The following is a 16,250-nucleotide window of genomic DNA, read 5'->3' as shown; positions in this document are numbered from 1 at the left end:
CTCGTGCCGGGGTGGGACCTTTCTTAAGCTTACGCTGAGCCGAATGCTTCCGCCGCTTTCCTTTTCTACGATGTCGGCGGACCTCCTTTCTCTCGATGCCTCGATCATCGCTTCGGGTCGCGACATGCGGAGTTGTGCAGCTCGTTGGTGCTTGTGCTACACCTTCTTTCTCGCGCAAGCTTTTCGATTCCTCCGCCATGTCGGACTGTCGGGCCAAATTATCTGTGTCAACACTCACAAATTCTGAAACTGGGCCCTCTCCGATGGTATCGCTGCACCCCTGAACAGTCGCGTCTTTGCTATGGTCGGCCGCCCCGCTAACCGTATCTACTTTTGACGGTTCTGAAACGTCCGCCGAACGCTTTCGCCTCTTTCTTTTTCTACGCTTTCGGCAAACATCATTTCCCTCGACGCCATCATCATCGCTTCGGGTCGCGACATGTGCAGCCGTGCAGCTCGTTGGTGTTTCTGCTGCATCTTCTACCTCGCTCACACCTTTTGACTTCTCCGCCGCGTCGGACTGTCGGGCCAAATTATCTGCGTCAGCGCTGATAAAATCTGAACCCGGGCCCTCACCGACGGTATCGCCTAACCCTTGAAGCGTCGCGTCCTTGCTATGGTTAGCCACCACGCTAACCGTGTATACGTTTGACGATTCCGAAACGTCCTTTCGAGGCACGAGGAAGGTTTCCAGCTTCTCCTTGAGCCCATCAGGGCGGCAGGTACCAACCTCGTCCACGGAAGGAACGTCTTCCGGAATTGTCCCTAACTCTAGACCGGCCAAGGCCTCATTCTCAACCTGCTCTCCTTTCATGCTCTCTTGAAACGGCGGGCCTTTCTCTGGCGCGATCTCGAAAACGGCGACCTGTCGCTCGTTCTCAGGAGAAGGATCATTTTGCATACCATTCTTGCTGTCCTCTCTCCTAGCTGAAATTCCGAATCTCCGGAACAAAGATGCCTTAATTACATCGTAGTTGTCCGCGTCCTTCTCACTGAGTCGCGCAACAACCTCAACTGCCTCACTGGGCAGAACTGACAATAACCCCTGAGACCAAGTGTCTCGCTCAAAAGACAGTTCTTCACACATTTGTTCAAATTCAGCAAGATATAGGCCGTTATCCCCTGATACCACATATGGCTGCATATACCTTGACATCTTGAACTCTGCCTTCTTGTTGAGAAGAGGTACCACTCGCTGGGGACAACTGCCCGACCTCTTACTCAACTCCAGGAGTTCTACCTTGACTTCTAATTTGCGGAGCTCAATCTCTTGCTCACGCCACCTTTCCTCTCTTTCACGCTTACGCCTCTTTTCTTCCCTTTCGAATTCTGCGTGGCGTTCCTCTCTTTCACGCTTACGCCTCTTTTCTTCCCTTTCGAGTTCTGCACGGCGTTCCTCTCTTTCCCAGTGTCTGAGCCGCTCTTCCTTATTTTGGTTGGCGTATTCCCATTCTTCACAGAGCTCCTTATCATCGACCCCCAAATGAAAGATCGCCTGTATGAGTAGGGCTTTACCTGCCAAACCCTTTGTATCGATCCCCAATTCCTTACACAACAGCAACAAGTCCGGCTCCTGCAGCTTCTGTAAATCCATGATCGTCCTGAGTGCTCGCTACTTCCAAAAACAACTATCCGAGAGTACGTAACCTTGAGTATCTCGGCAAAGTTATCTGCCAGATCTAAAACCCTCGTTTAGTACCTGGTCCACATCAAAGGAAAAGCCAAGCACTCACCCACACGTGATCGATGTTTCCAGACAGCTGCATTCCCTTAGGCCGACTGTTGTTGTCGCTTGTAGCTTCAGATCCCAGCGCTGATCACCAGTTGTCGTGACCGGGTATTTGGATCCATCCCTCCTCGGCAACCATGCTGTTGCTACGATAGGGCAGCGTCGTACCCGGACTCCGTTTGGTAGCGTAGTCGAGTCTCCGGGCTGAGGAACTGATGCTTTAGCAAGATGGGAAAACAATAACAAGTTTACTGGCACATTTCGTACACTCAATTACATCGTTACAAGGAAAGAGTTCAGTGACGAGCGAATTGGATGAGCCTGTTACCGAGGGCTCAGAGCCCCATTTCTCACTCAGCACCGTCGTTTTAACCCCTCAGTTTGGCTCCTCCTTCTTGATGACCACCAATCACACACACGACCCCACCCACCATGGCACAGTCCATTTTACTGTCGCTGAGGGGTCGTTGCACTCTTGAAGCAGCAAGGGTCAGGTGGTCAACGGCACGCTTGTGGGGGAAGCAAGGCGACAGGTTCCTCGGGCTAGTTCCTCGTACTCTTCTTTTCCCCGAAGGGCAGACCGTGCTTGCTCCTGCAGTTCTTCCCCGAAGGGCAGAACGTGCTTGCTTCTCCAGTTCTTCCCCGAAGGGCAGAACAGGGTCTGCGGCGACTCCTGTCAAAATATGCAGGTCCTGTCTTTTCGGCAGCATACCAAGCCAAGCCCAGGTGGCCCATTGTCTCCGGCTTTGCCGTCCCCGACTTGGAGGTCGAGATTCTGCCCATTGTCGGTCGCTTGCCGCCCCGGGAACTTCGTTTCCAGGAAGGATGCAGGTGTTCTAGCAGTGTGAGAACGCCTCGTCCGCCGATTCTGATGGCCAGCGCGTCGGCACCGACTGCCAGTCATAACAGCATTTACAACCATCGTTTCGCTAGAAATGACTCTGGATCTCGTTCTAACGCTGCTGGATTATTATCATTGCCATCACTTTGCTGCCGACGAAATCGCGCTGATCTGTTATTTCTTTACAAGCTTGTGCATGGTGTCATATCCTGCTCTGTACTGCTCAACTGTCTTAATTACCGAATTCCACATAAGCTGACCAGAGAGAACAGACCTTTTCATGTAACCGCCTGCCTCTGTGAACATTCGACCATTGGCAGGATACAACGCCTTTACAATGCTTAATTTTTGGAGCTCGATGTTTTTCACAGGTCCCAGTCGTTGTTCTGCTTCGAGCTTTGCACTGTACTTACATAGCCTCGTACACTGTTGATATTTTTTTTCTGCCTGCGCATAGTTGTATATGTGCAATTTTATAACGTTTTTTTATCCCTGATATTTTAATATGAATGTTTGCCTTTGTTTTTTTTTTTTCGTGCGCCAGTACAAAGAGCTTACGGTTGTTCCTGGGCACATTAAATAAACGTTTGATTGATTGGTTTGATTATTATTATTATTATTATTATTATTATTATTACTATTATTATTATTATTAATATTATTATTATTATTATTATTTAATTCTGTGCACTTCTTGTTCGGGCATATTCGTGCGATGAACATGCAATAAAGGAAGAGAGCTTGAGGCCATCGAAAACTGCTTGAGGACGCTTACTGCAATTTCTGAGCACTGAAAGCTGTGAATAACAGAGCGCTGAGATAGTTGGTAAGTATTCATTCTAAAAAGACAGGGCGTGCAAACACGGACACATGAAAGAAGTCAGGACACCACAAACGCTGACTAACAACTGAAGAGACGCACAACGGCTGAAAAGAAAGAAGGCACGAAAACTTATCTGCGCATGCCCATGCAACAGGCGAACCTATCAATCCGGCACGCGTGGCGGTCTACGTGGAAGATAACTGTTAAGGCATTTGATTTCATCTTTATGCAAGTTAATCGACGGTTGGCTCACGCATGCGCTACAACTATTCTCGATATGCCATGCTTCAATCATCATGCGCGTTTCTTCATTTCTATGACGGTACAAGTCTGCGCATTCATCGAATTTTGGCGTGCACTTACAATCTCCACAATGTAAAGATAGATTAGAAGGTAAGCCTCCTGTTAGGGATCTCTTATGTTCCAGCAATCTCTGGTTAATGCATCGGCCCGTTTGGCCTACGTAGAAGCGGCCGCAGCTGAAAGGGACCTTATACACACTCGTACGGCAATCAGTGAATTTGTTGGTGTGTTTTACGAAACAAATATCGGTCCACTTCTTGTCTTTTACTCGCTCATTCTTCCTCTGCACAGCGGCTCAAATCTTACCTAGCTTATTGGCAGCCGTGAACACAACATTAACGCCGTATCTACCTCCTACTTTCTTTAGCCTGTGAGATACGCAATGAATGTAGGGTATACCTACGACACGTTTCTTCCTATCGCTGTCTGCAACCATGCTCGGACTTAACACAATAGACATCTTTAAACGTTCGGCGACCGTGGCCACTGCATCACGAGGATACCCTACATCTAAAAGACACGTTACCTGTGCATTAAAGCTATCACTCATTTTGTGCTCACACGACTTGGTGAGGGCTGATTTAAGGCAAGACATGGCGATGCCGTTTTTTACAACCTTCGAGTGCTTCGACGAAAAATTTAACAGCGGTTTCGAAGATCTAGAAGAATACTGCCAGCACACGTGGTTCTTCTGGAACGTTAAGGAAATGTCTAGAAATTGTATTCCATTATTCTGAGGCACCTCTTTAGTAAAGCTCAGCCCACCTCCATTTAATTCAAATTTTTCGCTCACGGAAGTTAACACCTTTTCAAAGTCCTCACCACTACAAAAGTTCAAGTAATCGTCCACATAACGAAAAACCTTAATAACCGAATTACCAAGGCGCCTGCCAAAAGAGTGTCAATCCTGCTAAGGTATAAATCACTAAGAACCGGAGCAACTTTAGAACCAATACATATCCCTGATTTCTGCACATAAACACCTTCCTTCCAACCTACCAGCGTCGTCTTTAAATACATGGAAAGGATTTCTAGAAATGCACCGGTAGAAACACCACATTTATCGGTGAAAACCGTCTGGTGCGCTTGTTCGTTAATACATTCATTAACACAATTTAACAAGTCCTCATGCGGCAAAGAATAATACAGGTCTTCAATATCCATACTAAAAACGTTACAACAGCCGGGGTTCTCCTCTGAGAGGAACTGAACTAGCGCCTGAGAATTACGCATACGAAAAGGGTCTGAAAAACTCAAAGAGGTTAAGCAGTTCTGCAAATAACTAGATACAGCCACTTGCCAGGTGCCTTGCTCTGAAACGATTGCTCGAAATGGGATCTCGTTCTTATGTGTTTTGGCTGAAAAAAACAATTCTAAAGTAAGTGATTTAGCCTTCTTGACATTACAAGCTATTCTCTCAAGATTATGTCTTAACGAAAGGTCGACAGCACGTTGCCTAACTACCGATGGCTTAAGTTTTACCGTCCTTAAATTCTTTTCTATGGCTGTTAATGCTTTTTCTGAGAACAAACTGTCCGGCATAATTACAAAATGCCCTTCCTTATCTGAAATTACTGGCCTGAGTTTCTTCTCGACACAGTAATTAACCAAAGGCCGCATTGGATCAGAACACTTGAGATGCATATTAGAATCCTTGATGCTAGCAACGCAGTCTGAAATGCAGTGGGAACGCTCTTGTTCAGGAACAAGTCTAGTGATTGTACGCGGCAAACTTAAAACGTCTATTGGTTTCACGTTCGGCTTAAAACCGTATTTAGGACCTAAGGCTAGGATTTTGCAGTGACTATCATCTAGGGCAGCTCCTCCAAGGACTAGCAAGTTATTTTGCGGTGAAACAGTAGAAATAATCTTCCTCTTACATGGTTGAAGTTCTCGAAGTTTTACCCTCCATATGAATTCCGCATGCTGGTTAGCTACCCTCATCCAGTCGGCGTACATCTGCTTCTGGCGGCGATCGTCACGCGAAGTCGAGCAACGGACCTTCAGGCATTCCTGGTAAAATCTCACTTGACGCCATGATTCCGCGGACAATATCGCACATATCCTCCTGACATGTCCGGTAGATGGTTGCGGAAAGCCGCACAAAAGTTGAACTTCAACTGGGCAAACTCTATTCTCTATATGTATTGGCTCTATTCTCTATATATATTCTCTATATGTATTGATTCTAAGGTTCCTCCGGTTCTTAGTCATTTATACCTTAGCAGGATTGACAATCTTTTGGAAGGCGCCTTAGGTAATTCGGTTATTAAGGTTTTTCGTCATGTGTATGATTACTTGATCTTTTGTAGTGGTGACGACTTTGAAAAGGTGGTAACCTCCGTGAGTGAAAAATTTGAATTAAATGGAGGTGGGCTGAGCTTTACTAAAGAGGTGCCTCAGAATAATGGAATACAATTTCTAGACATTTCCTTGACGTTCCAGAAGAACCACGTGTGCTGGCAGTATTCTCCTAGATCTTCGAAACCGCTGTTAAATTTTTCGTCGAAGCACTCGAAGGTTGTAAAAAACGGCATCGACATGTCTTGCCTTAAATTAGCCCTCACCAAGTCGTGTGAGCACAAAATGAGTGATAGCTTTAACGCACAGGCTAGGCGTCTTTTAGATGTAGGGCATCCTCGTGATGCAGTGGCCACGGTCGCTGAACGTTTAAAGAAGTCTATTGTGTTAAGTCCGAGCATGGTTGCAGAAAGCGATATGAAGAAACGTGTCGTAGGTATACCGTACATTCACTGCGTATCTCACAGGCTAAAGAATGTAGGAAGTAGATACGGCGTTAATGTTGTTTTCACGGCTGCCAATAAGCTAGGTAAGGTTTGTGCCGCTGGGCAGAGGAAGAATGAGCGAGTAAAAGACAAGACGCGGGCCGATATTTCTTTCGTAAAACACACCAACAAATTCACTGATTGCCGTACGAGTGTGGTGTATGAGGTCCCTTTCAGCTGCGGCTCCTTCTACGTAGGACAAACGGGCCGATGCATTAACCAGAGATTGTTGGAACATAAGAGATCCCTGACAGGAGGCTCACCTTCTAATCTATCTTTACATTGTGGAGATTGTAAGTGCACGCCAAAATTAGATGAATGCGCAGTGTTGTACCGTCATAAAAATGAAGAAACGCGCTTGATGATTGAGGCATGGCACATCGAGAATAGTGGTAGCGCATGCGTGAGCCAATCGTCGATTAACTTGCATAAAGATGAAATCAAATGCCTTAACAGTTATCTTCCTCGTAGACCGCCACGCGTGCCGGATTGATAGGTTCGCCTGTTGCATGGGCATGCGCAGAAAATGTTTGGTGCCTTCTTTCTTTTCAGCCGTTGTGCGTCTCTTCAGTTGTTGGTCGGCGTTTGTGGTGTCCGGACTTCTTTCTTGTGTCCGTGTTGGCACGCCCTGTCTTTTTAGACTGAAAGCTGTGGTTTAATATGCGTGCGTTCACCTATATAGCGCACTATTTCAGAAAGCGTTCACGACGAGTAATGTATTAAAAACACCTTTGACCTCCCATCTCTCGTTTCCGCAACGGCACAAACGTAGCCCACGGGCAGCCCTGTGTCTTCAATAGCCGCCGACTCCTTGGAAGGTAAAAATTCACGCTGCTCGGTTTCAACGTGCTATTCTTTTCTGGTCTCTCATTTTTAGGGGCGAAGCACCTTAAGGCGAAGGCTTGTCCGTCCGTCTGGCGTCCGTGCGCACGGCACAGCACCGTGTAAAATCCAAACATCAGGTTTAACAAAAGACTAATATGAATCATAATCGTGGCAAGCAATATGAAACACCAACAAGCACAAACGCTTTATACTAGTCGGCGACTTCAACGTACACATTACGGACCTTAGGACCTAGCTTGTCGTCGACTCCTTATGTCACTTTGTCACTCACTTTACATTATATGGGGCAGCGCTCGGGTAACGTGCGGTTACTCTCCCATAAGATACCAAGAGCTTTGCCCACTCGTCATGATTCACTTTGTGGAGATGCGTGGATTTTTTCGCTTCGCGGCGGCGAACAGCCTCTATGGAGGATACAGTTGGTGCGGTATATCGCTGGGTTCATCATTCAATGCGAATGTATGACCTCGGGGGCTTGTCTCCTTCACGTGTACGCAAAACTGGGTCTGCTTAAGCGTACGTAGCCTTTGAAGCTCATTATGTTGAGCAGAGTAATTGCGTTTGTAGCAGACAGATTGGCACAGGCCCTTTGTGCTAGTGATCTCATCTTGCGTCCTAATATGGGAAATACATAATACAAGATACCTGAAGTGTATTTAAGTTAAAGCGACGTGAGTTGAGTATGAACAATGCACCGTGTTTTCACGCGGTAGGGCGCACTTATGAGCTTCATTGAAGCAACTGATTACTTTAGGTATTTAAACCCGCCATAGCGCGGTTCATTAAAGGATTTTTGACATTAATTGGAACAGCTAAGGAACAGTAAGTGTGGTGCTTCGAAGGTTAACTGTTTTTCCCGACAACAACCTGCAAGGCACGCCCGCCGAGATAGGCGCCGCTTTATTTCCTGCTGCTTTTTATCAGTCAGTACGTGACTTATCCACTTTTTTTTAGATTTCCAGGCGTTCGCGTCACATTAATACTCAGCTCTGTCTGCTTCTGTGCTGCCCTGCCGCCGCGCCGAGCTGCTCGCCTTCATCGGCTAGCATGCGCTTACGAACGTAAGAATCCTCTGCGACTGTGTTCTGCGTTTCAACTGTTTCTCTCTCCTTCCTTGCACAGTCGACTCACGCACTTGGGAGCGCCATGGGATCCTGGATTGGATTCTTTGTCTCTGTGAGTATTTTGTCGCTTTTGCAATTTCGCTCATACAGGAGGCAGAAACGGGCGTATACTTGTTGAATAATTATGAATGCCGATGGAGCGAAAAATGGAAGCTCTTGAAGACCATATCCAACAGCAAATGTATGTGTAAAAATCTAAACACGAGAGCTAAGTCAATTAAGTGAGTTAATACGGCGCAAGCTGGATGTTAGCGCCGTGCTTTGACCCCCTGATATTTCAGTGCTGTGACAGCTCATCAAAAAGCATACTTATCGTGTCTAAGGTAATAATTAACGACAGTAGGTTCCTGCCTTGTGCATCTCACTCTGCCTCGAATCGCTCTTTTCGCAAAAAGAGTGGCCCCAAACACTAAGTCTGGTACTTCGTATTATTATAAATTATTTCTTAATTAGAGACACAAAGTAAACCTAAATGCATCCTCTGGTATTTATTTATTCACTAAATACTGCAATTTCGTAATTTCATTTTCGCAGGGTCGGGATACAGTTTCATGATATAAATCACTTAGTTACAATGAAACTGAGAGAACGAGTATAGAGCGAGAGAGAGAGAAATAAATAAAAAGAAAGTGAAAGAGAGAAATAGACAGAAAGAAAGAGAAGGAACACAATAAAAGATAGAAAGACAGAGAAAGAAGTCGACAGAGACAAAAAATATATAAAGAAACAGACAAAAAAAGAACGAAAGAGAGAAAGAGAGAAAATGAAAGAAAGAGCGAGAAAGAAATGCAGAGAGAGAAAGAAAGAGGAAGCGAGAAATAGAGAGAGAGAGAAAGGGAAGAAAGATAATGAAAGATAGTAAGAGCGGGAAAGAGAAAGAACTACGTAGAGAGAGAAAGAAATAGACATAAATGTAGGCAAAAAAAAGAGAGGAAAAGAGAGAAAAGGAAGAAGAGTGTGAAAGAGAGGAAGAAATAAACACAAACAAAGAGAAGCAAAGAAGGCCGCCCAGCTCTGCACTTCCTTCACGCTTGGCGCCACTTGTGCGAAAATGCCTTAATTTTTACAGAACGCAGCTTTTGCTCACCGCCTTCCAGCGCAGCATGAGTAAACCTCACCTGATTTAGGAAGGGAGGCCTCCGAAATCACGCCTGACGTAGTGCCTTCTTGGCCCTGATAGTATGAATGAATAGAACTACACACACCTCGTCGAAAACCGATCTGCATTAAACTGTTGCATTATGAAGCTAAAAAAACTTGCTAGAATAAATGAGAACAAAGCGCCCCATTTAAACACAAGAAAAACCAACACTACACATGTCCTAGTGCGCGGTCGCTGGCTGATTTCCTCCGAGTACGGGCAAAAAGAAGTCGACGACACCTCTACCGGAGCAAGCTTCGAGACTCTCAAGTTTGATGAGTACACTCACAAAAAAACATGACTGATCTCTCTGTCATAGGAATCGGTGTAACACGAAAGTGAAACGTGTCTTTACAGACGTAGTTGAGCGTTTCTTGTGCGTTGTTTCGGCACACAGGCGAAATAATTAATGCTATAGCAACAAATTGTAATGTCACGCGAGGAATGGCAAGCAGCTCGAAACTCGCAACGCGCTGGTCGAGCAGAAAGGACGCACGGAAAGAACATACACAGGATGAGCGCGAAATAACAACTATCGCAGCTTGACAGTTAAAGCGTGCTGCTCAAAGGCAACGGATAGCGCACCAAACGAAAGCACAAGTATACACAGGATGAGTGCTGTCACAGTTGTAACTTATTTGTTTGTGAGCAGCGCGCTTCTTTCGCATTGAGCGAAGTGTCCTTCGTGCTCTCTGTAACTTCAACGCAAACATGCGGTGAGAGCACAAGACGTCCAAACCACCACCCCATCACGAGATAAGCGAGCGCGCACGAGCGACAACGCCCTACGGAGTCGCGCGCGCATCGCAACACGTGGGGCGACGACCTTTAAAGCGCACCCTTCGAGCCCTTCGCCCCATATCGCTAGTGATAACGAAAACACGCTGAAGTGCCACCCATCTCTGAGTACCGCCAACGGTAAATTGTGTATATAAATAGCTCGCCGTTAGTATCCTGAAGAACGTGCCGTCTATGGCCGAGTCCGTTCGCGCCGCGCGCTGCAGAGAGGGGTCGTAGGATCGACTCCCGGCGACGCAGCTTTTTCTTCTAGTTTTTTTTCTGTGCCATCTGTTAGTGTATATTTTACAACTTCATATCTGTGACGGAAATATGTCAGTGGAGTCGTGTGGACCCCGACATAAAACACTATCGTGTTAAACAAAACGCACTTTAAAAATGTGCAGTGCTTATTTAATATTTTCTCTTTTTTAGACACCCAGGATGACCGCGTAAAAGTAAATTCGCGTTTTTCTGGCCATGTGCAGTAATGTTCGTTAAGGACACATTTTTCCCTTTTTTAAAACAAAATTTATTACATATGGCGCCGCTTTCCTGGCAATAGCAATCCAATGGACACTCCAGCGTCATTTTTGCCGTCGCCGTCGTGTTATGCATGAAGTACACATCGACAACATCGCCCCGAGCGTCATAAGTTTTATGTGCGATTGAAACCGCGCAGGTGCTTCCGACGAATAAGGCTCAAGAAGACATTAAACTAGCCGGCCGCCTACGTTGCGGGAATGAGATGGAAGCCGCACGGGCGGGGGCTGCACGCATGGAGGAAGGAAAAACTAAGGAGAGGCCCTGACGTCACATTCGTGAAGCCTCCGCATCGCAAACGCCCGCATTGCCTCCTAGCGAAGGCGCAGCGAAACATTTCGCGATTTCCGTTGCGTCGTTTGCAAGCGCATGCGCGGATCGAGCGAGTCGCGAAACTTTTGCAGCCTTTTTCTTTGTTTGTTTTTCGCCGTGCAAGCGGCGTAGTCGATTCACGTGTACTGCTCCTTCTGTGCGTTCGTTAGGAAAGCTACGCGATGCCCAGCTGTTGCCTATACCCTGTGCAAATCGCGTGCACTGCGGACAGTACCGGGTGTCACTTTTCATGTGTACGTATATGTTCGCTTCATTACTGATCACTAAGGCATGGTATTTGCATACGGAGCTCTCGTATGTTCGCCCTGTTGCTTCTTACTCGTTGTGTTAACTCGGAACATATGTGAAATTTTGTTTTTGGCGTCTGACGCACCGTACATACCATGTGCTGAAGGCATCGTACGCTTTAGAGGCTATGTCGTTCAAACAAAAGGGCAATAAACTTTTGTTGTTGTTATCGGACTACGTGATGTATGTATTGTGCGGTGTGCGCTCGCTGCGTGCTTGTGTTGTGTGCGCACTGGAATTACAAACTTTACGTGCACGATCGCGTATACAGTATAAGTTGCGTCAACTATAGGTTGGCGTTGCGCCGATAGCTACTGCGCTCACTCCATATACACGAGCAAAGAACCGCTAATCGGGCAATAGATCGGGCTACAAGAAAGGCCTAACGCCCTGCAGAACGCGTAAGTCACTGCTAGGTGAGTTCGAATACAATGAGGCAGGGGCTGCATGTGTTTGATAACGGCACGTACCGGTACTTTCTGTACTGTTGCACAAAAACGCTCCACGAAGAACTTCAGCACGCAGCGCTCGGGCCTGCCACGCCCGACCAGCCTGGTAGACGTCTACTTCCAACATTTTACTGCGTGCGAACCGCACAATACGCGCTAAGTTTACGCCGGGACTACGAATCCGAGCAAAAGCGAACCACCGCGGAGAGTACGCCGCGGGGCGTCTGCTGTTTTGTTTGCCCCATATCGGTTTGTTTGCCCCATAAATCTGACGTCACTTCCGCCACACTTTTCGCAATGCATTGGGATACGATAGGGCCTCTCCTTAGTTTTTCCTTCCTCCATGGCTGCACGCCTCTGGTACGGAATGCGTACTATGACCGACTGGGCGTGGTCGCTTGCGGTTTCGCGCGCATCCATAGAGGGGATCAGCACACGGCTCATGGCTATTTACGTGCTGCACTCGCATCACAAAGTTCGCGTCGAAGCCAAAAACAGCACGCTTCGCTTGCTGCAATGGCCACGTCTCTTAAAGCGGTGAGCCGCTAGACTTTTATTCGGATAGCCTTCCAATCTGTTACTATCCTATTCATTTCTTCGCCCTTGCGGCGAAAGTGTGACTTCTTATTATTGCGATAGCAATTATATGGGCAGTCTCGACGGGTCTTTGCCGTCGCCGTCATGTCTCTCCCGTATGAAGTCCAGGTTGATAAGATCCCCCCGCGCATCGTATGTTCTACCGCGGGTAAACGCGCGCGAGCGGAGGCGACGAACGCAGCGGAAGCAGAGGTCAAACGAGGCGGCCCATTTTTGACGCTCGGGGGGTACATGCGATAACATCACCCCGCTCGGGAGGCCTGCCGTCGAAGCAGACAGCAAACGCCCCGCCCGTCTTTAACGTCCATGAAAAGAAGCTAGCGGGTGGGGAGAGGGGGGTGTTGCGCGAGTAGCAACTTTGAATCTAAAGGCGCGATCGCGATCGCTCGCGCGCGCTATCTCGACAGCCATCACAGCGGACGGCTCGTATACCCTTCTGCGTGCTGCGCTGTCAACGCGAAGCGACTATGCGGAGAGTATTTCTCCCTGGAGCGGCCATATTCTCTTACACCAGCGTTTTGTAGTTACTCGAGATCGTATACAAAACAGCTATCTGCCAGCCTCACTTCGTATAACACTACAATTTGTTGCCATCGCATTCATTTCTTCGCCCTTTCGGTGAAACTGTGACTATATTTAACGTCAATGCCATCAGGGTACATGCCAGTGCATTATAAAAAAGAGGGGCCAACGAACATGAAAAAGCGCGATATACGGCATAAATAACCATATAGTATGTATAGTAATCTATACGTTATAACCACGAGAATACGCAACTACGGGAGAAATATGGTGAAGTGATAAGGCTGCATCACAACTACTACGGAGAAAATTATTTCTGAAAACTAACAAGCATATCTACACGCGAAAGTTTGTCACCTAACAGGCATTTGGCCACCCCTACGTTCTGGGAACTCAGTGGGTCGCCTTCGTGGAGTTTGATGTGCTAGTCGCGCTGGTATTTTTAAACCGCTGCTGCCATTAGCAAGTCATTCATTAACACGGACTTGCTTATTAGAGCAGACATTTGGGTGAGTTGGTTAACTTAGTTGCTGGTAGAATACAATGCTGATTCAGCCTTCTTTCTTTCTCAGCAAGTGTTTTAACAGTGAGCAAGCACCACTTCGTTAATGTGACAACAGTATGTCGCCTTTACAGCGTACCCAGGAAGGTTACGGGGCTTTATACTTAATTCGTAGAAAGTCAGGTGGGGGGCGGGCTCGACAGTAAAAATCCTGGTTTCTATGCGTGCGCAGTCACATTCCTGGTGTTATTATTTTAAAGGTTGAGTTGTTGTATTTAGCACCTCAAAGCTACACTCAAGTTATTAGGTTATGAAGAAGTACTTTGAAGGTGCTTCTAATATTCCATACGGAAATTCGTCTGCGACATCTGCAAAATTAAACCTTGACATCGCTCTCAGCCGTCGTGTCCAGAATACTTATTCCGGAGCTGACACTCTCCAGAAAAATGTTTCTGGAGAGTGTCAGCTAGTGAGAACTCACACAGAGTGGTAGAACGTTTACGCACTGCAAATTACAAAAATTCATCGTAAAGTGTTTGTGTAAACACATTCCTTACAGGAATGTCGCTATCCCTCTAATGAAAGTAGCCAGCACATCCCGTAAGGTGTGAAAGATGAAGAATTTCTCATTTTGAACCATCGACTATAACGCCAAATCCGCGCTCTTGTTCATGGTAGCGTATATGTCTCATGCGTTACATGTATGCATAAGCTCCGATGATTGTGTGACCGTGCCTACCTCTTTCATTTTGACAGGTGTACTTCCTAAAGTGCGTACTGGCATACTACCACACGCTGCAGAGCGAAGAGGAGCAGGAGCCGGAGCCAGAGCCGGAGCCTTTGATCCAAGAGCAGCCGCACTGCAGCAAGAACATCGCTTAGCATTATCGCGCGATAGTGCTATTCAAGATTTACAAAACATAGGCACTACATGAACAAATTCCGCGAACCAACTGACGTCAGGGAACGGACACTTTTTCCGATATTTCACTCGAGCCCGGTCCCAGCTTGATTTTTCGCACCATTCACTACCTCGTACCTGAACTCAACTGCGACAAATGTCTCCGGTGACAAACGTTGCGACAGGAGAGTTTCAATGCGCAAGAGGAACTGCTGCTAAGAACTGTCGCATTGAACCGCCCCCACAATTACTCTCACAAGTATTTCTGTTGGTGAATGTACTTATTCATACCTATAGCTGCATTTCAAAGTCCAGAGTTTCTCCTTGTTATGCCCTTTGCGGTCGTAATGGTTGGTTACGAATGCGTTAAGATATGGCGGGACGAAGCCGTTAGTGACAGACCCAATGGGAGATAACGACTCTGTCGGCCGCAACCGGCCTAGCCTTTATTAAACAGAGCGCGGTTGTAGGGGGCGTTAGGGACTATACATAACATTCAATTCTCAAATTACTCTGCACTTGACGAATCCCTCTTTTTAGAGGGCAGCTGCTACGTGCCCGTTCGCAAGTTTCGCGTCGTCGATGTAACCGAGCGGAAGCTTGGCACAAGGCAGGATAAAAGAGGGCAAACGCGGAGCATATAGCAGAGAACAGACAACAGCGATGAGGAAGAGATCGAGGGGAGAGTACTGTGGAAGCATGAGAAGGGACGCAGTGGAGTAGCGACCGATGAAACACAGCGCAGCATGAGTGGAGGTCTATCCGAGAAGAGATGGCGCCACAGCAGCACGCCGTCGCGCGTTTGCTGATAAGTTCATGCAAAACGTGTGCGGTAAGCGCCTCCGCCGATGCGATAATTGGAAACAAAGTTGTGCTTGAGCGGAGGTCTGTCTCCGGTGACTGCTGTGAAACGCGCCCACTCATCAACACAATGCGCTACGTCTTTGTCCGCGCCAGTCACGATACTCACGGCGTTCTTATGAGCATAACTAAAAATAGTGCCAGCCAATTCTGTCTCAATAATTAGCAACAAAACCGGTGGAAGTACTTCCTCTGCCACAGGCAGAGGAAGTACCTACAGGCAGAGGAGGCACCTACGCCAGGTGCCTGTGCAGATGCTCAGTGACACCACCGCCGGAATCGAGAGTTTCACGCCACCGATGCAGCGGCTAAGGGCCGCCGCCGAAGGGACCATGAAGTTCGTTCCGTCCGAGCTGAAAGTCATCGCCCTAGCCATAGATGCATACGCTGGTGTTCTGCTAAGCGCAACAGAATCATGAACGTCCGACAAAATTCCCCTCTCATTTCGTTACCACAAGCGGGAGTTTTGCGGCGAAATGCAGACGTGTGCCAGGGCAAGCCTGGATCACGTCCTGATCAATCTTGGACTGCGTTTGCTTTATAGCAGGCGATTTTATGCAGCTTGGTGTGTGCTTTCCCCTCCCCCCCTGTAAGTCCTACGATCCTGTAAAGTCAGCCGTAAAGATCTTATGATACGTTGTAAAAAAGACGCATCATGCTTCTACACCACTCGCTCGCTGCCATGGTACTTATTGCATCGTTTCGGGTGAAAGGTAATCAACGATGTATAACTAAAAGAAACACGATCAAAACATCACATGTATTTAGAAATATCCCGATAACTTAAAGCCCTTTTTACGCTATATGATCGTATGTGGCTCTAAGCATACCTAAATTGAACAGTTCAACGTCACAGCTCCTGTGGAGGCTAGACCATTACGTGC

The 16,250-nt window shown here is 47.1% G+C and overlaps 1 protein-coding gene across 1 annotated transcript in view; it reads left to right on the top strand.

Moving 5' to 3' along the window:
* Positions 1–14,486, top strand: part of LOC119391915 (uncharacterized) — a 156,366-nt gene extending 141,880 nt beyond the window's left edge. The window contains exons 6-7 of the mRNA XM_049415445.1: positions 8,451–8,504; positions 14,361–14,486. Coding sequence (XP_049271402.1) covers positions 8,451–8,504; positions 14,361–14,486 — 180 coding nt within the window. The remainder of the gene's footprint in view (positions 1–8,450; positions 8,505–14,360) is intronic.
* The last annotated feature ends 1,764 nt before the right edge of the window (positions 14,487–16,250 follow it).

This window comes from Rhipicephalus sanguineus, chromosome 4 (genome assembly GCF_013339695.2).
Source record: "Rhipicephalus sanguineus isolate Rsan-2018 chromosome 4, BIME_Rsan_1.4, whole genome shotgun sequence".
Classification (NCBI taxonomy): Eukaryota; Metazoa; Arthropoda; class Arachnida; order Ixodida; family Ixodidae; genus Rhipicephalus; species Rhipicephalus sanguineus.
Note: the sequence above shows the minus strand (reverse complement) of the source record. Positions and strands in the feature narration are given on the sequence as shown.